This window comes from Entelurus aequoreus, linkage group LG06 (assembly GCF_033978785.1).
Source record: "Entelurus aequoreus isolate RoL-2023_Sb linkage group LG06, RoL_Eaeq_v1.1, whole genome shotgun sequence".
In the NCBI taxonomy this organism is placed as follows: Eukaryota; Metazoa; Chordata; class Actinopteri; order Syngnathiformes; family Syngnathidae; genus Entelurus; species Entelurus aequoreus.
The window spans coordinates 4,277,038-4,302,821 of NC_084736.1; the positions used below are offsets into that span (position 1 = coordinate 4,277,038).

The window sequence follows — 25,784 nt, forward strand, 5'->3', positions numbered from 1 at the left end:
TAGGGGGGGAAAAAAGGTGGAACTGGAATCCAAGCCAGCGATTTTCCACCTTCAGAGTATCAGAGGCGGGACACTCCCTGAGTGAAATGGGTCAAGTTCACACTTTTCTTGTCCTGGAAGTCAAACGATCATACTTCAAAATCATTGCCATTGTTTGAGAACGGGTTCACAAACTAGGAATTTTACTTGGTGCAATCGGGCAACATCCATCCATCTAGCCTAAGCAGGGAAGCCCAGACTTCCCTCTCCCCAGCCACTTCGTCCAGCTCTTTCCGAGGGATCCTGAGGCGTTCCCAGGTCAGCCGAGAGACATAGTCTTCCCAACGTGTCCTGGGTCTTCCCCGTGGCCTCTTACCTGTCGGATGTGCCCTAAACACCTCCCTAGGGAGGCGTTCTGGTGGCATCCTGACCAGATGCCCGAACCACCTCAACTGGCTCCTCTCCATGTAGAGGAGCAGCGGCTTTACTTTGAGCTCCTCCGAGCTTCTCACCCTATCTCTAAGGGAGAGCCCCACCACCCGGTGGAGGAAACTCATTTTGGCCGCTTGTAACCGTGATCTTGTCCTTTCGGTCATAACCCAAAGCTCATGACCATAGGTGAGGATGGGAACGTAGATCGACCGGTAAATTGTAAACATATAACACAGAATAGATTAACATGAGCTGTAACTGAGCTATCAGATCTTGTTGTTGTTATTGTGCCTTGATGGCCGAGGGGAAAAAACTGTTCAGGTGGCGGGAGGTGTGGGTCTGGATGGACCGTAGTCTCCTGCCTGAGGGGAGATGGGGAGAATAGTTTGTCCAGGGTGAGAAGAGTCAGTTGTGATCCGACCCACACGCCTCCTGGTCCTGGTGGAGAATAGGTGCTGGAGGGGTGGGAGTTTTCAGCCAATAACCTTCTCAGCAGCACGTACCATGCGCTGCAGTCGATGCTTGTCCCGGACTGTGGTGCCGGTCGGAACCACACGGTGATGGAGGAGGTGAGGATAGAATAATCCCAATTTGCTGGGGATAGGTTGATTGGCAACACTAAATGGTCCCTAGTGTGTGAATGTTGTTTATCTGTGTTCGCCCTGTGATGAGGTGGTGACTTGTCCAGGGTGTACCCCGCCCACCGCCCAAATGCAGCTGAGATAGGCTCCAGCACCCCCCCCCCCCCCCCCCCCCCCCCGCTACCCCGAAAAAGATAAGCGATAGAAAATGGATGGATGGAATTACCTTATTGGTAATGACTTTCTTGCATGATTTGAAAATAACTCAAAACCCCAATACAGTCTTACTTAGTCTTAGGTCCTCCCGTTCTTATTGGAACATAGGGCGACGAGTCCCCTCCAGTTTCTCCGGTCTCTGGCAGCTCTTCTTGCTCCGTGCCAGCTGACATCCATCTCTGTCTCCACGTCTTCTCCAGCCTCGCTCTCTTCCTTATTCCACCTTCTGGCATCCAGTCCATTGCCACACTTGCCGGTCTCTCTCTTGGCAGTCGGAGTAGGTGCCCCATCATTCTCCTTTCGGAGACGATGTCAGACAGTGCTGCTACACCTGCCCTTCTCATCACCTCCTCATTGGACATGTGGTCTCTCCAGGAGATCTTCAGGATGGATCTGAGGCATGGACGGTGGAAGACATCCAGCTTGTTGGTGATACTGGCTGTCTTCATCCACGTTTGACAGGCGTAGGTTGCTGTTGGTATGACCACTGACATGTAGAGGCGTAGCTTGATGGCCGTTGTGATGGCTTTGGACGACCAGATGTTTCGGAGCCGTTGAAACTCAACAGCTTTGCCAGGTCTGTTACTGACGTCTTTCTCCACGTCGCCTGTACTTGAGATGTTACTTCCAAGATAGGTGAAGTGGTCAACATACTCTGTCATGTCCGTCTATAGTGAGTGGTGTAAAGTGTTGTATTTGTCCAACAACCATGGCTTTGGTCTTTTCTTGGCTCATCCATACTTTTTCTCCGTGCTCATGGAGATTGTTGGTCATCTCTTGGAGTGCACGCTGAGTATGGCTAACCAGAGCCAAGTCATCCGCAAAGTCTAGGTCGGTTAATCTTCCCCCCACCCCACTTGATGCCAAAATCTGCCCCGGTGACGGACTTCTTCATCACAAAATCAATGACGATTATGAACAGCAATGGCGACAGGATGCAACCCTGCGGTCACAATGTCCAAGTCAGTGGTTGTACCGTTGGTAGTGTTGACTCTGCAAGTAGAGTTGTGGTACAGCGACCTGAAGACGTTATCGTACGTTTTTGGTATATTAACATCCTCATATATTAACCTCCAAGGTCTTTCATTGTCATCCCGTTGGGTTGAGTTTTTTCTTGCCCTGATGTGGGATCTGAGCCGAGGATGTTTGTTGTGGCTTGTGCAGCCCTTTGAGACACTCGTGATTTAGGGCGAAATAAGTAAACAATCTTTTTGCCACCTCAGTAGAATGCATGTCTACCTCTGACACAGTCACTACAGAAAAAACATTATGTGAGTTGTGTATTATTCTAAGAGAATTGCTATGTGTGCAGGGATTATCCAGCCTGGCGCTGGCTAGTTCTAGCTTAACTGACTCTTCACCCGGACTAGCAGACTCTGTAATTGCCTGTGACCGGGCTTTCTCTAGTGTAGTTAGTCAAGTGTGACTCAAACAGAAATCTATGTTCCTAGCCAGGATGATGGCACTTTCCTGGTTAGGGTGAAGGCCGTCTCTCATCAGCAAGCCTGGTTTGCTGTACTGCTAAAATTAATTTCCGCGTTGTAGGAATGATTCATCATGTATTGAATATTTTCATGATTAGTGCATTAAAAAATCTGTTAAAGACCTTCCAAATAAGTTTGTAATAAAAGCCCTCCATGAAATAACCCCCTTTTGTCACCTTTTTACACTATACAGTATACTATACACTATGATAATGCTGTCTGAGGCTGAGCCAATCAGTGGTCACCATACTGAACAACAGGCTCTGATTGGTTGGGTATCATCTTGTGGCCAGCACTACCTGTAGTTTTGATATTTTTGGTTTAAGTTTATGCTTAAAATGCTTAAATTTAGGGCAAAAATATGTAGATTATGGTTTAAGAATATGGGCAATAGAGTGAAGCTGCAAACTTCAAAGGGCGATGTGGCGACAGTATTTTGACCAAAAAAAAATTATTTTCATACATAAAAGTTTTTGTAGTCTTTTACGTGAATGTACGCCATTTATTTCCCGGTTTTCCCAAAATTCCAGGAATTCCTTAATACCATTCCTCAATTAAAAATGTTACTACTGCAACATTTCTCGACCGATTTGAAAAATTCCAACACCAACCATTTCAACTCTTTCAGACCATTCAAGTTTTTTTTAACCATTTTCAAAAAAGCTTTTCCCGAAATTCCCAATTTGTTCTGAAATTCCCATTGAAATCAATGGGTCATTCTTCAAAGTTCCACAATTCCCACATTTTTCATCTGATTCCAACTGTTCCAACTTCAAAATATTCAGCCTGTTCAGGAATTGTGTGCTTTACTGCAACAATTCTAAAAAAAATCCCGGATTTCCCAAAATTATTATTATTTTTTTGCATTTTCCCCATTCAGAATGAATTGGCCATTTTTTCAAACTACCACCATTCCCACATTCTTCAAACCATTCCACCTTCAACACATTCCACCATTCTGGAAATTCAAACTACCCTTTCCTGACTTTCCCGAAATTCCCTAATACCATTTACCAAATAGTAATACCAAAAATTCCAACACCAACCATTTCAACTCGTTCAGACCATTCAAGTTTTTTTTTTACCATTTTCAAAAAAAATCCCGCTTTTCCAAAAATTCCCAATTTTTTTTTTAATGCAACAATTCTAAAAAAAATTCCCGGATTTCCCAAAATGTTTTTTGTTTTTTTTTGCATTTTCCCCATTTAAAACGAATTGGCCATTTTTTCCAACTTCCACCATTCCCAAATTCAAACCATTCCACCTTTAACACATTCCACCATTCTGGAAATTCAAACTACCCTTTTTCCAAGTTCAAAAAAATTCCTGACTTTCCCGAAATTCCCTAATACCATTTACCAAATTGTAATTCCAAAAATTCAAACACCAACCATTCCAACACATTCAGGCTATTAAATTATTTTTTTACCATTTTCAAAAAAATTCCCGCTTTTCCCGAAATCCCCATTTTTTTCTGAAATTCCCAAACCCTATGTTCACCCTTTTTTTCTAGCGACTACTCCTTACACATTTTTCAACGAATTTCACCTGTTCCACCGTCAAAACATTCCTCTTAATCAGGACAAAAAACAATGTTGTTTTTTGAACTGGAAAAATTCCAGAAATTCCAGGAATTCCGTAATACTATTCGTCAATTCAACATGTTACTACTTCAACATTTCTCGACCGATTTGAAAAATTCCAACACCAACCATTTCAACTCATTCAAGTGGTTTACCTTTTTTTTTAAATTCCCGCTTCTCCCGAAATTCACAAATTTTGGGGAAATTCCCATTGAAATCAATGGGACATTCTTCAAAGTTCCACAATTCCCACATTTTTCATCTGATTCCAACTGTTCCAACTTCAAAATATTCAGCCTGTTCAGGAATTGTGTGCTTTACTGCAACAATTCAAAAAAAAATTCCCGGATTTCCCAAAATGGTTTCTTTCTTTTTTTTGCATTTTCCCCATTCAAAACGAATTGGCCATTTTTTCCAACTTCCACCATCCCCACATTCAAACCATTCCACCTTCAACACATTCCACCATTCTGGAAATTCAAACTACCCTTTTTCCAAGTTTAAAAAAATTCCTGACTTTCCCGAAATTCCCTAATACCGTTGACCAAATAATAATACCAAAAATTCGAACACCAACCATTCCAACTCATTCAGGCTATTAATTTTTTTTTACCATTTTCAAAAAAATTCCCGCTTTTCCCGAAATTCCCAATTTTTTCTGAAATTCCCAAACCCTACGTTCACCCTTTTTTCTAGCGACTACTCCTTACACATTTTTCAACGAATTTCAATCGTTCCACCGTCAAAACATTCCTCTTAATCAGGACAAAAAACGATGTTGTTTTTTGAACTGGAAAAATTCCAGGAATTCCGTAATACCATTCCTCAATTCGACATGTTACTACTTCAACATTTCTCGACCGATTTGAAAAATTCCAACACCAACCATTTCGACTCATTCAAGTTGTTTACCTTTTTTTTTTTAATTCCCGCTTCTCCCGAAATTCCCAAATTTTGGGGAAATTCCCATTGAAATCAATGGGACGTTCTTCAAAGTTCCACAACTCCCACATTTTTCATCTGATTCCAACTGTTCCAACTTCAAAATATTCAGCCTGTTCAGGAATTGTGTGCTTTACTTCAACAATTCTAAAAAAAAATTCCCGGATTTCCCCAAATGGTTTATTATTATTTTTGCATTTTTCCTCATTCAAAACGTATTGGCCATTTTTTCCAACTTCCACCATCCCCACATTCAAACCATTCCACCTTCAACACATTCCACCATTCTGGAAATTCAAACTACCCTTTTTCCAAGTTCAAAAAAATTCCTGACTTTCCCGAAATTCTCTAATACCATTTACCAAATAATAATACCAAAAATTCCAACACCAACCATTCCAACTCAGTCACGCTATTCAATTTTTGTTTAACATTTTCAAAAAAATTCCCGCTTTTCCCGAAATTCCCAATTTTTTCTGAAATTCCCAAACCCTACGTTCACCCTTTTTTCTAGCGACTACTCCTTACACATTTTTCAACGAATTTCAACCGTTACACCGTCAAAACATTCCTCTTAATCAGGACAAAAAACAATGTTGTTTTTTGAACTGGAAAAATTCCAGAAATTCCAGGAATTCCGTAATACCATTCCTCAATTCAACATGTTACTACTTCAACATTTCTCGACCGATTTGAAAAATTCCAACACCAACCATTTCGACTCATTCAAGTTGTTTACCTTTTTTTTTTAATTCCCGCTTCTCCCGAAATTCCCAAATTTTGGGGAAATTCCCATTGAAATCAATGGGACATTCTTCAAAGTTCCACAATTTCCACATTTTTCATCTGATTCCAACTGTTCCAACTTCAAAATATTCAGCTTGTTCAGGAATTGTGTGTTTTACTGCAACAATTCTAAAAAAAAATCCCGGATTTCCCAAAATTATTTTTTTTTTTTTGCATTTTCCCCATTCAAAATGAATTGGCCATTTTTTCAAACTTCCACCATTCCCACATTCTTCAAACCATTCCACCTTCAACACATTCAACCATTCTGGAAATTCAAACTACCCTTTCCTGACTTTCCCGAAATTCCCTAATACCATTTACCAAATAGTAATACCAAAAATTCCAACACCAACCATTTCAACTCGTTCAGACCATTCAAGGTTTTTTTTTACCATTTTCAAAAAAATTCCCGCTTTTCCCAAAATTCCCCATTTTTTTTTTACTGCAACAATTCTAAAAAAAATTCCCGGATTTCCCAAAATGTTTTTTTTTTTTTTTTTGCATTTTCCCCATTCAAAACAAATTGGCCATTTTTTCCAACATCCACCATTCCCACATTCAAACCATTCCACCTTCAACACATTCCACCATTCTGGAAATTCAAACTACCCTTTTTCCAAGTTCAAAAAACTTCCTGACTTTCCCGAAATTCCCTAATACCATTTACCAAATTGTAATTCCAAAAATTCGAACACCAACCATTCCAACTCATTCAGGCTATTCAATTTTTTTTTACCATTTTCAAAAAAATTCCCTCTTTTCCCAAAATTCCCAATTTTTTCTGAAATTCCCAAACCCTACGTTCACCCTTTTTTCTAGCGACTACTCCTTACACATTTTTCAACGAATTTCAACCGTTACACCGTCAAAACATTCCTCTTAATCAGGACAAAAAACAGTGTTGTTTTTTTAACTGGAAAAATTCCAGAAATTCCAGGAATTCCGTAATACCATTCCTCAATTCAACATGTTACTACTTCAACATTTCTCGACCGATTTGAAAAATTCCAACACCAACCATTTCAACTCATTCAAGTTGTTTACCTTTTTTTTTTTAATTCCCGCTTCTCCCGAAATTCCCAAATTTTGGGGAAATTCCCATTGAAATCAATGGGACATTCTTCAAAGTTCCACAACTCCCACATTTTTCATCTGATTCCAACTGTTCCAACTTCAAAATATTCAGCCTGTTCAGGAATTGTGTGCTTTACTGCAACAATTCTAAAAAAAATTCCCGGATTTCCCAAAATGTTTTTTTTTTTTTTTTTGCATTTTCCCCATTCAAAACGAATTGGCCATTTTTTCAAACTTCCACCATTCCCACATTCAAACCATTCCACCTTCAACACATTCCACCATTCTGGAAATTCAAACTACCCTTTTTCCAAGTTCAAAAAAATTCCTGACTTTCCCGAAATTCCCTAATACCATTTACCAAATAGTAATTCCAAAAATTCGAACACCAACCATTCCAACTCATTCAGGCTATTCAATTTTTTTTTTCCATTTTCAAAAAAAATCCCGCTTTTCCCGAAATTCACAATTTTTTCTGAAATTCCCAAACCCTACGTTCACCCTTTTTTCTAGCGACTACTCCTTACACATTTTTCAACGCATTTCAACCGTTACACCGTCAAAACATTCCTCTTAATCAGGACAAAAAACGATGTTCTTTTTTTTTTAACTGGAAAAATTCCAGAAATTCCAGGAATTCCGTAATACCATTCCTCAATTCAACATGTTACTACTTCAACATTTCTCGACCGATTTGAAAAATTCCAACACCAACCATTTCGACTCATTCAAGTTGTTTATCTTTTTTTTTTAAATTCCCGCTTCTCCCGAAATTCCCAAATTTTGGGGAAATTCCCATTGAAATCAATGGGACATTCTTCAAAGTTCCACAACTCCCACATTTTTCATCTGATTCCAACTGTTCCAACTTCAAAATATTCAGCCTGTTCAGGAATTGTGTGTTTTACTGCAACAATTCTAAAAAAATTCCCGGATTTCCCAAAATGTTTTATTATTATTTTTGCATTTTTCCCATTCAAAACGAATTGGCCATTTTTTCAAACTTCCACCATTCCCACATTCAAACCATCCCACCTTCAACACATGCCACCATTCTGGAAATTCAAACTACCCTTTGTCCAAGTTCAAAAAAATTCCTGACTTTCCCGAAATTCCCTAATACCGTTTACCAAATAATAATACCAAAAATTCCAACACCAACCATTCCAACTCATTCAGGCTATTATTTTTTTTTTACCATTTTCAAAAAAATTCCCGCTTTTCCCGAAATTCCCAATTTTTTCTGAAATTCCCAAACCCTACGTTCACCCTTATTTCTAGCGACTACTCCTTACACATTTTTCAACGAATTTCAACCGTTCCACCGTCAAAACATTCCTCTTAATCAGGACAAAAAACAATGTTGTTTTTTGAACTGGAAAAATTCCAGAAATTCCAGGAATTCCGTAATACCATTCCTCAATTCAACATGTTACTACTTCAACATTTCTCGACCGATTTGAAAAATTCCAACACCAACCATTTCGACTCATTCAAGTTGTTTACCTTTTTTTTTTTAATTCCCGCTTCTCCCGAAATTCCCAAATTTTGGGGAAATTCCCATTAAAATCAATGGGACATTCTTCAAAGTTCCACAACTCCCACATTTTTCATCTGATTCCAACTGTTCCAACTTCAAAATATTCAGCCTGTTCAGGAATTGTGTGCTTTACTGCAACAATTCAAAAAAAAATTCCCGGATTTCCCAAAATGGTTCATTTTTTTTTGCATTTTCCCCATTCAAAACGAATTGGCCATTTTTTCCAACTTCCACCATCCCCACATTCAAACCATCCCACCTTCAACACATTCCACCATTCTGGAAATTCAAACTACCCTTTTTCCAAGTTCAAAAAAATTCCTGACTTTCCCGAAATTCCCTAATACCATTTACCAAATTGTAATTCCAAAAATTCAAACACCAACCATTCCAACTCTTTTCAGGCTATTAAATTATTTTTTTTGCCATTTTCAAAAAAATTCCCGCTTTTCCCGAAATTCCCAATTTTTTCTGAAATTCCCAAACCCTACGTTCACCCTTTTTTCTAGCGACTACTCCTTACACATTTTTCAACGAATTTCAACCGTTCCACCGTCAAAACATTCCTCTTAATCAGGACAAAAAACAATGTTGTTTTTTGAACTGGAAAAATTCCAGAAATTCCAGGAATTCCGTAATACCATTCCTCAATTCAACATGTTACTACTTCAACATTTCTCGACCGATTTGAAAAATTCCAAGACCAACCATTTCAACTCATTCAAGTTGTTTACCTTTTTTTTTTTAAATTCCCGCTTCTCCCGAAATTCCCAAATTTTGGGGAAATTCCCATTGAAATCAATGGGACATTCTTCAAAGTTCCACAACTCCCACATTTTTCATCTGATTCCAACTGTTCCAACTTCAAAATATTCAGCCTGTTCAGGAATTGTGTGCTTTACTGCAACAATTCTAAAAAAAAATTCCCGGATTTCCCAAAATGTTTTTTATTTATTTTTTTGCATTTTCCCCATTCAAAACGAATTGGCCATTTTTTCCAACTTCCACCATCCCCACATTCAAACCATCCCACCTTCAACACATTCCACCATTCTGGAAATTCAAACTACCCTTTTTCCAAGTTCAAAAAAATTCCTGACTTTCCCGAAATTCCCTAATACCGTTTACCAAATAATAATACCAACAATTCCAACACCAACCATTCCAACTCAGTCACGCTATTCAATTTTTGTTTAACATTTTCAAAAAAATTCCCGCTTTTCCCGAAATTCCCAATTTTTTCTGAAATTCCCAAACCCTACGTTCACCCTTATTTCTAGCGACTACTCCTTACACATTTTTCAACGAATTTCAACCGTTCCACCGTCAAAACATTCCTCTTAATCAGGACAAAAAACAATGTTGTTTTTTGAACTGGAAAAATTCCAGAAATTCCAGGAATTCCGTAATACCATTCCTCAATTCAACATGTTACTACTTCAACATTTCTCGACCGATTTGAAAAATTCCAAGACCAACCATTTCAACTCATTCAAGTTGTTTACCTTTTTTTTTTTAAATTCCCGCTTCTCCCGAAATTCCCAAATTTTGGGGAAATTCCCATTGAAATCAATGGGACATTCTTCAAAGTTCCACAACTCCCACATTTTTCATCTGATTCCAACTGTTCAAACTTCAAAATATTCAGCCTGTTCAGGAATTGTGTGCTTTTCTGCAACAATTCAAAAAAAAATTCCCGGATTTCCCAAAATGTTTTTTGGTTTTTTTTGCATTTTCCCCATTCAAAACGAATTGGCCATTTTTTCCAACTTCCACCATCCCCACATTCTTCAAACCATTCCACCTTCAACACATTCCACCATTCTGGAAATTCAAACTACCCATTTTCCAAGTTCAAAAAAATTCCTGACTTTCCCGAAATTCCCTAATACCATTTACCAAATAGTAATTCCAAAAATTCCAACACCAACCATTCCAACTCATTCAGGCTATTCAATTTTTTTTTACCATTTTCAAAAAAATTCCCGCTTTTCCCGAAATTCCCAATTTTTTCTGAAATTCCCAAACCCTACGTTCACCCTTTTTTCTAGCGACTACTCCTTACACATTTTTCAACGAATTTCAACCGTTCCACCGTCAAAACATTCCTCTTAATCAGGACAAAAAACTATGTTGTTTTTTGAACTGGAAAAATTCCAGAAATTCCAGGAATTCCGTAATACCATTCCTCAATTCAACATGTTACTACTTCAACATTTCTCGACCGATTTGAAAAATTCCAACACCAACCATTTCGACTCATTCAAGTTGTTTACCTTTTTTTTTAAATTCCCGCTTCTCCCGAAATTCCCAAATTTTGGGGAAATTCCCATTGAAATCAATGGGACATTCTTCAAAGTTCCACAATTTCCACATTTTTCATCTGATTCCAACTGTTCCAACTTCAAAATATTCAGCTTGTTCAGGAATTGTGTGTTTTACTGCAACAATTCTAAAAAAAAATCCCGGATTTCCCAAAATTATTATTTTTTTTTTGCATTTTCCCCATTCAAAATGAATTGGCCATTTTTTCAAACTTCCACCATTCCCACATTCTTCAAACCATTCCACCTTCAACACATTCAACCATTCTGGAAATTCAAACTACCCTTTCCTGACTTTCCCGAAATTCCCTAATACCATTTACCAAATAGTAATACCAAAAATTCCAACACCAACCATTTCAACTCGTTCAGACCATTCAAGGTTTTTTTTTACCATTTAAAAAAAATTCCCGCTTTTCCCAAAATTCCCAATTTTTTTTTTACTGCAACAATTCTAAAAAAAAATTCCCGGATTTCCCAAAATGTTCTTTTTTTTTTTTTGCATTTTCCCCATTCAAAACAAATTGGCCATTTTTTCCAACTTCCACCATCCCCACATTCAAACCATTCCACCTTCAACACATTCCACCATTCTGGAAATTCAAACTACCCTTTTTCCAAGTTCAAATTCCTGACTTTCCCGAAAATTCCCTAATACCATTTACCAAATTGTAATTCCAAAAATTCGAACACCAACCATTCCAACTCATTCAGGCTATTCAATTTTTGTTTAACATTTTCAAAAAAATTCCCGCTTTTCCCGAAATTCCCAATTTTTTCTGAAATTCCCAAACCCTACGTTCACCCTTTTTTCTAGCGACTACTCCTCACACATTTTTCAACGAATTTCAACCGTTCCACCGTCAAAACATTCCTCTTAATCAGGACAAAAAACAAAGTTGTTTTTTGAACTACAAAAATTCCAGAAATTCCAGGAATTCCGTAACACCATTCGTCAATTCAACATGTTACTACTTCAACATTTCTCGACTGATTTGAAAAATTCCAACACCAACCATTTCGACTCATTGAAGTTGTTTACCTTTTTTTTTTTAAATTCCCGCTTCTCCCGAAATTCCCAAATTTTGGGGAAATTCCCATTGAAATCAATGGGACATTCTTCAAAGTTCCACAACTCCCACATTTTTCATCTGATTCCAACTGTTCCAACTTCAAAATATTCAGCCTGTTTGGGAATTGTGTGCTCTACTTCAACAATTCGAAAAAAAAAATTCCAGGATTTCAGTTCAACTTCAGCATTGGAGCATTCACACGCAATTCCTTCAGGAATTGCCTCATCTAGTTCTCTCTGTAATCCGTCTCACTTCCTGGCCCTCTCCATCCTAGTGTTCCAACTGACCACAACCTTGACTTCACGTCCTCTCTTCTTCTGCTTTCCAACCTTTTTCTCTGTGTTCCACAGTCTTTGTGTGTCCGGGGACGCTGCTCCGAGTGCAGGCGCCCAGCTCTTTGCAGGAGGCGGAGCACCAGGCGGGGGCGTGGTGCAAGGACCCGCTTCAGTCCGGGGACCGCTTCTACGTCATGCCCTGGACCCCCTACCGCACCGACATGCTGTTTGAGTACGCCTCCTGGGAGGACTTCAAACAGAGCCGAGTCACCACCACCTACAAGTACGCATCAAACAGCCGCTGGATCGATTTAGTTGCCCCGTTCTCCCGCCACACTTGTAGGAGAGTACAGTCCTGGTCAAACGTTAACGAACATAATGTCATGGCTGTCTTGAGTTTCTTGAGTTTGACCATAGAACTTTCCTCCAGAAGGTCTTATCTTTGTCCATGTGATGTCAGATGAAACAAAAATGGAGCTGTTTGGCCACAATACCCAGCAATATGTTTGGAGGAGAAAAGGTGAGGCCTTTAATCCCAGGAACACCATGCCAACCGTCAAGCATGGTGGTGGTAGTATTATGCTCTGGGCCTGTTTTGCTGCCAATGGAACTAGTGATTTACAGAGAGTAAATGGAGGATTACCTCCAAGTTCTTCAGGACAAGCTAAAATCATCAGCCCGGAGGTTGGGTCTTGGGCGCAGTTGGGTGTTCCAACAGGACAATGACCCCCAAACACACGTCAAAAGTGGGAAAGGGATGGCTAAATCAGGCTAGAGTGAAGGTTTTAGAATGGCCTTCCCAAAGTCCTGACTTAAACGTGTGGACAATGCTGAAGAAAAAAAAGTCATTTATCCACTGATGTTTAAAAACTCTACACTCGAAATCTATTTTACGTTTCCCCAACGATTTTTATTGTGAAAGTTGCTGACTGTTCAGTCCAAGATGGCGGACGACTGGCGTAAACACTCCACAATATATAATAAATACATGGAGCAATATTGCCCCCTTTTGGAACTGTGCCGTCACACCTCCCTCCTCCAACCCATAACAGTCCTGACTTAAATGTGTGGACAATGCTGAAGAAACAAGTCCATGGCAGGAAAAGCAACACATTTAGCTGAACTACTAAATTCATAAAAGAAGCAAACTTCATGAATGTTTTTTTGTGACCAACAAGTTGTAGAAATGATTGTTAACTCCAGACAGCCATGACATGATGTTCTTTACAAGTGTATGTCAAGTTTTGACCACCACTAAGTCACACCATCTGCCCCGCAGGTTGCCAAACCGAGTGGACGGCACGGGCTTCGTGGTGTACGACGGCGCCGTGTTCTACAACAAGGAGCGCACGCGCAACATCGTCAAGTACGACCTGCGCACGCGCATCAAGAGCGGCGAGGCCATCGTCTCCAACGCCAACTACCACGACACCTCGCCGTATCGCTGGGGCGGCAAGTCCGACATCGACCTGGCGGTGGACGAGAACGGCCTGTGGGTGATCTACGCCACCGAGTCCAACAACGGGCGGCTGGTGGTCAGCCAGGTGGGGATTAAACCCGGATTAGGTTGGAATCTGGTTTGAATAACAGGAAGGGGGGTTAAAGGTCTCCGGTGTGATTACACGGCAATCACATGGCAGGGAAATGTTATTTTGTCTTGCCCAGAATGCATCTTGTTATTCTAAATCCATTTTTATTTCAGCACGCAACTTCCTGCTTAGTTTGTTCTTTTGTTTGTTTTTTTTCCACCTTAAAAGTAGTACATTTTTAATGACACAGCAGCACATTTGTAAGACATTGTGTTGATCATCCAGGAATTGTTTGTTTTTTTGCTGACTCGCCTTATTTGTCTCATTCCCACATGACATTATGCCTACGCACACACTTTCACGCTACATTAAACACACCAGATACACCTTCATGTTAGCATTTATGGGCAAAACAAAATATTGAATCAATAATGCTCCTGATTTTGAATGCGACGGAGCCCCTAAATGGACATGGGGGGGAAACATTTTTTTTATTATTATTTATTATTTTTTTTAGATATGTATCTCGTGCGCACGAGAAACTTTCTCATGCACACGGGAAACTTTTTATAGTTATAAAAAAAATTTTTTTTTTTTTTTTTTTAGACATGTATCTCGTGCACACGAGAAACTTTCTCGTGCACACGAGAAACTTTTTATAAAGTTATAAAAATATATGTATATATATATATATATATATATATATATATATATTTTAGACATGTATCTCGTGCACACGAGAAACTTTCTCGTGCACACGAGAAACTTTTTATAAAGTTATAAAAAAAAAAAAAAATTTTTTTTTTTTTTTTTAGACATGTATCTCGTGCCCTCGAGAAACTTTCTCGTGCACACGAGAAACTTTTTATAAAGTTATACAAAAAAAAAAAAATTTTTTTTTTTTTTTTTTAGACATGTATCTCATGCGCACGAGAAACTTTCTCGTGCACACGAGAAACTTTTCATAAAGTTATAAAAAAATATATATATTTTTTTTTTATTTTATTTTTTTTAGACATGTATCTCGTGCGCACGAGAAACTTTTTATAAAGTTATACAAAAAAAAAAAATTTTTTTTTTTTTTTTTTAGACATGTATCTCGTGCGCTCGAGAAACTTTCTCGTGCACACGAGAAACTTTTTATAAAGTTATAAAAAAATATATATATATTGTTTTTTTTTTGTTTTTTTTAGACATGTATCTCGTGCACACGAGAAACTTTCTCATGCACACAAGAAACGTTTTATAAAGTTATAAAAAAAAAAAAAATTTTTTTTTTTTTTTTTTAGACATGTGTCTCGTGCACACGAGAAACTTTCTCATGCACACGAGAAACGTTTTATAAAGTTATAAAAAAAAAAAAAATTTTTTTTTTTTCTTTAGACATGTATCTCGTGCGCTCGAGAAACTTTCTCGTGCACACGAGAAACTTTTTATAGTTATAAAAAAAATATATATATATATATATTTTTTTTAGACATGTATCTCGTGCGCTCAAGAAACTTTCTCGTGCACACGAGAAACTTTTTATAGTTATAAAAAAATATATATATTTTTTTTTTTTTTTTTTTTAGACATGTATCTCGTGCGCACGAGAAACTTTCTCGTGCACACGAGAAACTTTTTATAAAGTTATACAAAAATATATATATATATATATATATATTTTTTTTTAGACATGTATCTCGTGCGCAGGAATTGTTCGTTTTTTTGCTGACTCGCCTTATTTGTCTCATTCCCACATGACATCATGCCTACGCACACACTTTCACGCTACATTAAACACACCAGATACACCTTCATGTTAGCATTTATGGGCAAAACAAAATATTGAATCAATAATGCTCCTGATTTTGAATGCGACGGAGACCCTAAATGGACATGGGGGGGAAACATTTTTTTTATTATTATTATTTTATTTTTTTAGACATGTATCTCGTGCGCAAGAGAAACTTTCTCGTGCACATGAGAAACTTTTTATAAAGTTATAAAAAAAAAATATTTTTAATTTTTTAATTTTTTTTTTAGACATGTATCTCGTGCGCACGAGAAACTTTCTCGTGCACACAAGAAACTTTTTATAAAGTTATAAAAAAAAATATTTTTTTTTTTTTTTTTTTTTTTTTAAGACATGTATCTCGTGCGCACGAGAAACTTTCTCGTGCACACGAGAAACTTTTTATAAAGTTATAAATATATATATATATATATATATATATATATATATATATATATATATATTAGACATGTATCTCGTGCGCACGAGAAACTTTCTCGTGCACACGAGAAACTTTTTATAGTTATAAAAAAATTTTTTTTTTTTTTTTTTAGACATGTATCTCGTGCGCACGAGAAACTTTCTCGTGCACACGAGAAACTTTTTATAAAGTTATAAAAAAATATGTATATATATATATATATATATATATATTTTAGACATGTATCTCGTGCACACGAGAAACTTTCTCGTGCCCACGAGAAACTTTTTATAAAGTTATAAAAAAAAAAAAAAATTTTTTTTTTTTTTTTTAGACATGTATCTCGTGCGCAAGAGAAACTTTCTCGTGCACATGAGAAACTTTTTATAAAGTTATACAAAAAAAAAAAATTTTTTTTTTTTTTTTAGACATGTATCTCATGCGCACGAGAAACTTTCTCGTGCACACGAGAAACTTTTCATAAAGTTATAAAAAAATATATTTTTTTTTTATTTTATTTTTTTTAGACATGTATCTCGTGCGCTCGAGAAACTTTCTCGTGCACACGAGAAACTTTTTATAAAGTTATAAAAAAATATATATATATTGTTTTTTTTTTGTTTTTTTTAGACATGTATCTCGTGCACACGAGAAACTTTCTCATGCACACAAGAAACGTTTTATAAAGTTATAAAAAAAAAAAAAATTTTTTTTTTTTTTTTTTAGACATGTATCTCGTGCACACGAGAAACTTTCTCATGCACACGAGAAACGTTTTATAAAGTTATAAAAAAAAAAAAATTTTTTTTTTTTTCTTTAGACATGTATCTCGTGCGCTCGAGAAACTTTCTCGTGCACACGAGAAACTTTTTATAGTTATAAAAAAAATATATATATATATATATTTTTTTTTAGACATGTATCTCGTGCGCTCAAGAAACTTTCTCGTGCACACGAGAAACTTTTTATAAAGTTATGAAAATATATATATATATATATATATATATATATATATATATATATATATATATATATATATATATATATATATATATATTTTAGAGATGTATCTCGTGCGCACGAGAAACTTTCTCGTGCACACGAGAAACTTTTTATAAAGTTATAAAAAAATATATATATATTTTATTTTTTTTATTTTTTTTAGACATGTATCTCGTGCCCACGAGAAACTTTCTCGTGCACACGAGAAACTTTTTGTAAAGTTATACAAAAAAAAATAAAAAAAATTTATTTATTTTTTTTTAGACATGTATCTCGTGCGCACGAGAAACTTTCTCGTGCACACAAGAAACTTTTTATAAAGTTATAAAAAAATATATATTTTTTTTTTTTTTTTTTTATTTTTAAGACATGTATCTCGTGCACACGAGAAACTTTCTCGTGCACACGAGAAACTTTTTATAAAGTTATAAAAAAATATATATATATTTTTATTTTTTTTAATTTTTTTAGACATGTATCTCGTGCCCACGAGAAACTTTCTCGTGCACACGAGAAACTTTTTGTAAAGTTATACAAAAAAAAATTTAAAAAATTTTTTATTTTTTTTTTAGACATGTATCTCATGCGCTCGAGAAACTTTCTCGTGCACACGAGAAACTTTTTATAAAGTTATAAAAAAATATATATATATTTTTATTTTTTTATTTTTTTTAGACATGTATCTCGTGCGCACGAGAAACTTTCTCGTGCACACGAGAAACTTTTTATAGTTATAAAAAAATATATATATATATATTTTTATTTATTTTTTTAGACGTATCTCGTGCGCACGAGAAACTTTTTATAAAGTTATACAAAAAAAAAATTTTTTTTTTTTTTTTTTTAGACATGTATCTCGTGCGCTCGAGAAACTTTTTATGAAGTTATAAAAAAAATATATATATATATTTACATGTCTAAAAAAAAAAATGTATAATTTTTTTTTTTTTATGTGTTAATCACCAAGGAATTGTTCGTTTTTTTGCTGACTCGCCTTATTTGTCTCATTCCCACATGACATTATGCCTACGCACACACTTTCACGCTACATTAAACACACCAGATACACCTTCATGTTAGCATTTATGGGCAAACATTAGTATTTTATTACAAAATATTTAATCAATAATGCTCCTGATTTTGAATGCTACGAAGCCCCTAAAGGGACATGGGGGAAATTATTTGTTTTGTATATATATATTTATTTTTTTTAGACATGTATCTCGTGCGCACGAGAAACTTTCTCGTGCACACGAGAATTTTTTTATAAAGTTATTAAAAAATTAAAAAAATTAAAATGTATAAAAAAATATATTTTTTCTTTAGACATGTATCTCGTGCGCACGAGATAGTTTGTCGTGCGCACGAGATGTCTAAAAAAAAAAAAAAAAATTATAATTTTTTTTTTTGTGTTGATCATCCAGGAATTGTTCGATTTTTTGTTTTTTGTTTTTTAATTTTTTGATTACTGCTTTGCGCACTCTTGGCATTCTCCCCATGAGCTTTTGTAGCTTTCAGTGCTTCAATTTTCAACTTGCAATGTATTCTTTCTGTCTGGCACATCCTTTTGTTTACATTTAGGTAAATCCGTACACGCTGCGCTTCGAGGGCACCTGGGAGACGAGCTTCGACAAGCGGCTGGCGTCCAACGCCTTCATGGCGTGCGGCGTGCTCTACGCCGTGCGCTCGGTCTACCAGGACGACGACAGCGAGGCGGGCGGAGACCTGCTGATGTACGCCTACAACACCAACCACGGCCGCGAGGAGGCCGTCAACATCGCCTTCCCCAACCCGTACCAGTACATCTCCTCGGTGGACTACAACCCCCGGGACAACCAGCTCTACGTGTGGAACAACTACAACGTGCTGCGCTACCCGCTGGAGTTCGGACCGCCGGACCTCACCACGGGTAGGAACGTCGTCTTGGGAGACGTTTGTCAGACTGTGATAAAGTATAAATTAGCTAAATAAACCTGGGTCGTAAAAGCAGCCTAGAAGCGATGGCGGACTAGTAAAAGTTGACACTCCATATAAAAGGGACGCGCTCGACTGTGACAGCAAATATTATAAATGGAACGTAGCCCACAGTTGTCAGTTTAAATGTAAATGCTCACGCTTTTATTGAGAGCTGTACATCCCCGCTTCTTTTTTTATTGTATTCACCATTCATTTTATTTTCACCGAATGTTAGTCGGTCCGATAAAAGAAAACAATGCCGCGTTTGCACAGCAATTCACATGACATGCAATTATAATGTGAAAAATGTTCATTAAAGCAACAACATTATAATAACATCCATAATAGTGATTAAAAACATGAAACAACCAACACAATTAATGACAATAACAGAAACCATATGTATCATTATTATTATCACGTAGCAATCACAGTGGCTTGCACTTGATTTGCATCTCATAAACGGTCGCCATTATTCACCACAAGGAAGAAATAGTCATTTAATAGTTAATATACATTAGCAATATATTTTTTTACACTAGCTGCAAAAAAAATAAAAAAAATCACCTTAAAACTGAATTTTACAGTAAAAGCAGTGTTTTTTTTACAGCATATACAAAAATGGAGTAAATAGTATGGAATGGAGAAACAATACCACTATTTTTAGTGGTAAAATTCAAACGTGTCAAACTGGTTTTCATTGAGGGCCACATGGCAGTTATGGTTGCCCTCAGAGGGCCGCTTTTAACAATGAATAATATATGAATATACATACTTAATAAATTAACAATATATTTTTTTACATAAGCTGCAAAAAAAAAAAAAAAATTAAATTTCACTTTAAAAACTGTCAGCTCAGTCATCAGAATTTTACAGTAAAAGCAGTGTTTTTTTTACAGCATATAAAAACATGGAATAAATAGTATGGAATGGAGAAACCATACCACTGTTTTTAGTGGTAAAATTCAAGCAACGGAGCTGCCAAAAAATATTAATTAAAGCAATAACAGTATAATAACATCCATAATAGTGATTAAAAACATGAAACAACAACAAACAAAATTAATTACACTAACAGAAACCATATGTATCATTATTATTACCACTTATCACTCCCATTAATAAAAAAAAAACAATAACAATCACAGTGGTTTACATTTGATTTGCATCTCATAAACTGTCGCCATTATTCACCACAAGGAAGAAATACCCATTTAATAGTTAAAATTCATATAATGGATGGATATTTTAGTACAAGCGTGTCAAACTGGTTTTCAAACAAAATTAATTACAATAACAGAAACAATATGTATCATTATTATTATCACTTATCACTCCCATTAATTAAAAAAACCCAATAACAATCACAGTGGTTTACATTTGATTTGCATCTCATAAACTGTCGCCATTATTTACCACAAGGAAGAAATAGCCATCATTTAAGTTCATTTAATAGTTCAAATTCATATAATGGATGGATATTTTAGAACAATAGTGTCATACTGGTTTTCATTAAAGGGCCACATGGCAGTTATGGTTGCCCCCAGGTGGCCGCTTTTAACAATGTGTAATATATGAATATACATACTTAATACATTAACAATATATTTTTTTACATAAGCTGCAAAAAATATATATTTAAATTTCACTTTAAAAACTGTCAGCTCAGTCACCAGAATTTTACAGTAAAAGCAGTCTTTTTTTACAGCATATAAAAACATGGAATAAATAGTATGGAATGGAGAAACCATACCACTGTTTTTAGTGGTAAAATTCAAGCAACGGAGCTGCCAAAAAATATTAATTAAAGCAACAACCGTGTAATAACATCCATAATAGTGATTAAAAACATAAAAAAACAACAAACAAAATGAATTACAATAACAGAAACCATATGTATCATTATTATTATCACTTATCACTCCCATTAATTAAAAAAAAACAATAACAATCACAGTGGTTTACATTTGATTTGCATCTCATAAACTGTCGCCATTATTCACCACAAGGAAGAAATACCCATTTAATAGTTAAAATTCATATAATGGATGGATATTTTAGTACAAGCGTGTCAAATTGGTTTTCAAACAAAATTAATTACAATAACAGAAACCATATGTATCATTATTATTATCACTTATCACTCCCATTAATTAAAAAAACAAAACAATAACAATCACAGTGGTTTACATTTGATTTGCATCTCATAAACTGTCACCATTATTCACCACAAGGAAGAAATAGCCATCATTTAAGTTTATTTAATAGTACAAATTCATATAATAGATGGATATTTTAGATCAGGCGTGTCAAACTGGTTTTTATTGAGGGCCACATGGCAGTTATGGTTGCCCTCAGAGGGCCGCTTTTAACAATGAATAATATATGAATATACATACTTAATACATTAACAATATATTTTTTTACATGAGCTGCAAAAAAATATTTAAATTTTACACTAAAAACATGCAGCTCAGTCACCAGAATTTTACAGTAAAAGCAGTGTTTTTTTTTTACAGCATATAAAAAAATGGAATAAATAGTATGGAATGGAGAAACCATACCACTGTTTTTAGTGGTAAAATTCAAGCAACAGAGCTGCCAAAAAATATGAATTAAAACAACAACCGTGTAATAACATCCATAATAGTGATTAAAAACATGAAACAACAACAAACAAAATAAAATACAATAACAGAAACAATATAGTGACAGACTCTCGCTGTCGTCCGGGTTCCGTGGACCACCAAGCACAGACATGACTGCAAGCAGTTTTGACTTGGTTTATTTTTCAATAAAACTCAGTCTCGTCGTGTCGCTTTTCGGCTCCTTTTTCCGGCCACGCCTCCTCGCCGCCAACTTGGAGTCGGCTCCGCCGTGCCCTGCCTCGCTGTTGGTCTGCCGGCCACTCCTCCCCACAAATATGTATCATTATTAATATCACTTAACACTCCCATTAATTAAAAAAAACAACAATAACAATCACATTGACTTAAACTGTCGCCATTATTCACCACAAGGAAGAAATGGTAAACCCAAGACAGCCATGACATCATGTTCTTCACGAGTGTATGTACACTTTTGACCGTGACTGTATTGACTGTACTGTACGTGTACAGTATATATTCTCGCCCAGCTTTTTAGCAGACATCTGCTGGCATGCAAATCTGCAGCTGCCAGTGCTCGGCGTAGTGGATAATGAAAAAGTGATAAAGTGGGCGGGGACGCGGCGTCTTGGCAGTCCATCAGGATAAGAAGAAGGACGGTTTCGGCGGGCGCCGGCGCCACATGAAGGGGGCCTTCTCCGGTTTGCGCCCGGAGAAGGCAGATGTGGCGATGAGCGGCCGCGTTTGATCACTCGCTGTTTTTTTGCAGTTGTGATGCGCGGCCTTTTATCTTCACATTAGGTCTTGTTGTTGGCGATGGCGAGCGTACATTTGATCAATTATTTACTCCCGCCTGACTTGTGATGATGATGAAGCCTTCCTCTCCTCGCCGTCTCCTCCCCCTCGCCTGCGCTCTCCGGGGACGACGCTTTGAAGGCCTCCGAAAAGTATTCCTAACCCCAATTAGTGGTGGCCTCACTTTTCACCAGCAACTCTCCGTATTCTCTGTTCAACCCCAGGAAGACGTCACCACGTTGTCTTCCATCTGTCCGTCACGCCTCACCTGACTGGGACGCATTCCTCACACGGGAAGACTGAACTGAAAGGGAAAAAAAAATTGTGACGATAAAGAATATCGATGTAATCATGGTAGTATTGACTAGATACGCTCTTGTACTTGGTATCATTACAGTGGAATTTGTTGACATTGTGACGCCGGTGAGCTATTGTATCCTCCTACGGTGTGTAGTTAAGTACCAATGATTGTCACACACACACTAGGTGTGGTGAAATTTGTCCTCTGCATTTGACCCATCACCCTTGTTCACCCCCTGGGGGGTGAGGGGAGCAGTGGGCAGCAGCGGTGGCCGCGCCCGGGAATCATTTTTGGTGATTTAACCCCCAATTCCAACCCTTGATGCTGAGTGCCAAGCAGGGAGGTAATGGCTCCCATTGTTATAGTCTTTGGTATCTTTTTTCACATATAAGGCGCACCGGATTATAAGGCGCACTGCCGATTAATGGTCTATTTTTTATCTGTTTTCATGTATAAGGTGCACCGGATTATAAGGCACACCGCCGATGAAAGGTCTATTTTCTGTCGGTTTTTATATATAATGTGCACCGGATTATAAGTCACACCGCCAATGAACGGTCTATTTTTGATCAATTTTTGATCTGTTTTCATATATAAGGTGCACCGGATTATAAAGCACACCACCGATGAATGGTATATTTTTGATCTGTTTTCATATATAAGGCGCACCGGATTATAAGGCACACCGCCGATAAATGGTCTATTTTTGATCTGTTTTCATGTATAAAGTGCACCGGATTATAAGGCACACCGCCGATGAATGGTCTATTTTTGATCTGTTTTCATATATAAGGCGCACCGGATTATAAGGCACACCGCCGATGAATGGTCTATTTTTGATCTGTTTTCATGTATAAAGTGCACCGGATTATAAGGCACACCGCCGATGAATGGTCTATTTTTGATCTGTTTTCATGTATAAAGTGCACCGGATTATAAAACACACCGCCGATGAATGGTCTATTTTTGATCTGTTTTCATATATAAGGCGCACCGATAAGGCACACCGCCGATGAATGGTCTATTTTTGATCTGTTTTCATATATAAGGCGCACCGGATTATAAGGCACACCGCCAATGAATGGTCTATTTTTGATCTGTTTTCATGTATAAAGTGCACCGGATTATAAGGCACACTGTTGATGAATGGTCGATATTCGATCTTTTTTCATATGTAAGGCGCACCAAATTATAAGGCGCCCTACCGATCAATGGTCTATTTTTGATCTGTTTTCATGTATAAAACGCACCGGATTATAAGGCACACCGCCGATGAATGGTCTATTTTTGATCTGTTTTCATATATAAGGCGCAGCGGATTATAAGGCACACCGCCAATGAATGGTCTATTTTTTTATCTGTTTTCATATATAAAGTGCACCGGATTATAAGGCACACCACCGATAGTCTATTTTTGATCTGTTTTCATATATAAGGTGCACCGGATTATAAGGTAAACTGCCGATCAATGGTCGATATGCGATCTTTTTCATATATAAGGCGCACCAAATTATAAAGCGCACTGCTGATGAATGGCCCTTTGAGACAATCGTGATTTAGGGCTATGTAAGTAAACATTGATTGATTGATTCTACTGTACATTTGAATATTGCATGTTCATCCCCTCAGGTCCTCTGACCACCACACAAGTGACCACCACTCTCCCGGCTCGGTCCTTCACCTCCAGCACCAGCCCCTCCACAACTCGCCCCGTGGCCCCCACGCTCCGCCCGGTCAGCTCTGTCAACAACAACAACCACCACCACCAGCACCCCAGCCCCGACCTTCGAGCCATCACGGCCACCGTGCCCATCACCCGCTGGACCCCCCAGTCCTCGCAGGGCCCCCACGCCTGCGAAACCAAGCTGGTGCGCGGCGTCCAGTGGCCCACCACCCTGAGAGGGGAGACGGTGGACCGGCCGTGTCCCAAAGGATCTCTCGGTAAGCAGAAGCCATTTGGCTGTTGTTCCTTCACACCGCCACAAGCTAATGTATGCGGGGCCAAGAAGGTTTTGGGGGCCCCAGACCTCAACATTTATTTAACAGAACAGCAACAATGCAAAAATATCACCCACTTTACAAATAATTCCATGTATGTTTCCAATCATTTCTACAACTTGTTGGTCACAAAAAACATTCATGAAGTTTGCTTCTTTTATGAATTTATTATGGCTCTACTGAAAATGTGAGGGTCAAAAGTATTCATACAGCAATGTTAATATTTGCTTACATGTCCCTTGGCAAGTTTACCTGCAATAAAGCACTTTTTGGTAGCCATCCACCAGCTTCTGCTAGGATTTTTGACCAGAAAATTGGTGCAGTTCAGCTAAATGTGTTGCTTTTCTGAAATGGACTTGTTTCTTCAGCATTGTCCACACGTTTAAGTCAGGACTGTCATGGGTTGGAGGAGGGAGTTGTGACGGCACAGTTCCACAAGGGGGAAATAATGCTCTATGTATTTATGATATATTGTGGAGTGTTTACGCCAGTCGTCCGCCATCTTGGACTGAACAGTCAGTAACTTTCACAGTAAAAGTCGTTGGGGAAACGTAAAATAGATTTCGAGTGTAGAGTTTTTAAACATCAGTGGACATATGATTTGTTTCTTCAGCATTGTCCACACATTTAAGTCAGGACTTTGGGAAGGCCATTCTAAAACCTTCATTCTAGCCTGATTTAGCCATTCCTTTACCACTTTTGACGTGTGTTTGGGGTCATTGTCCTGTTGGAACACCCAACTGCGCCCATGGTTGGGTCTTTCTCCTCTTTTGTTGAGAAGAATTGTTGTACATTCTTGGCTAGCGGGTTATAGTTTACTTTGTACATCACTATAGATTATGGTGTGTATGCATATTAATGAAGCAAAATAGATTACACGCCTTATTCGCAATCCACTTTGCACACGTTTAGTAGATCAGCTTTGCGTGTGCTATCAAGTTTGCACGTGTTTTAGTCTTTAGTAAATCAGATGTTTTTTCTAAATCTAACATTTTGACCACTCCTCTTGACAAAATTGGTGCAGTTCAGCTAAATGTGTTGGTTTTTCTGACATGGACTTGTTTCTTCAGCATTGTCCACACGTTTAAGTCAGGACTGTTATGGGTT

At 37.4% G+C, this 25,784-nt stretch overlaps 1 protein-coding gene across 1 annotated transcript in view; it reads left to right on the forward strand.

Moving 5' to 3' along the window:
- The window catches only part of LOC133651771 (adhesion G protein-coupled receptor L1-like), a 1,026,396-nt gene that overhangs the window by 77,299 nt on the left and 923,313 nt on the right, over nucleotides 1-25,784 (forward strand). Inside the window, exons 3-6 of the mRNA XM_062049888.1 lie at nucleotides 12,368-12,575; nucleotides 13,572-13,836; nucleotides 18,603-18,930; nucleotides 24,309-24,620. Coding sequence (XP_061905872.1) covers nucleotides 12,368-12,575; nucleotides 13,572-13,836; nucleotides 18,603-18,930; nucleotides 24,309-24,620 — 1,113 coding nt within the window. The remainder of the gene's footprint in view (nucleotides 1-12,367; nucleotides 12,576-13,571; nucleotides 13,837-18,602; nucleotides 18,931-24,308; nucleotides 24,621-25,784) is intronic.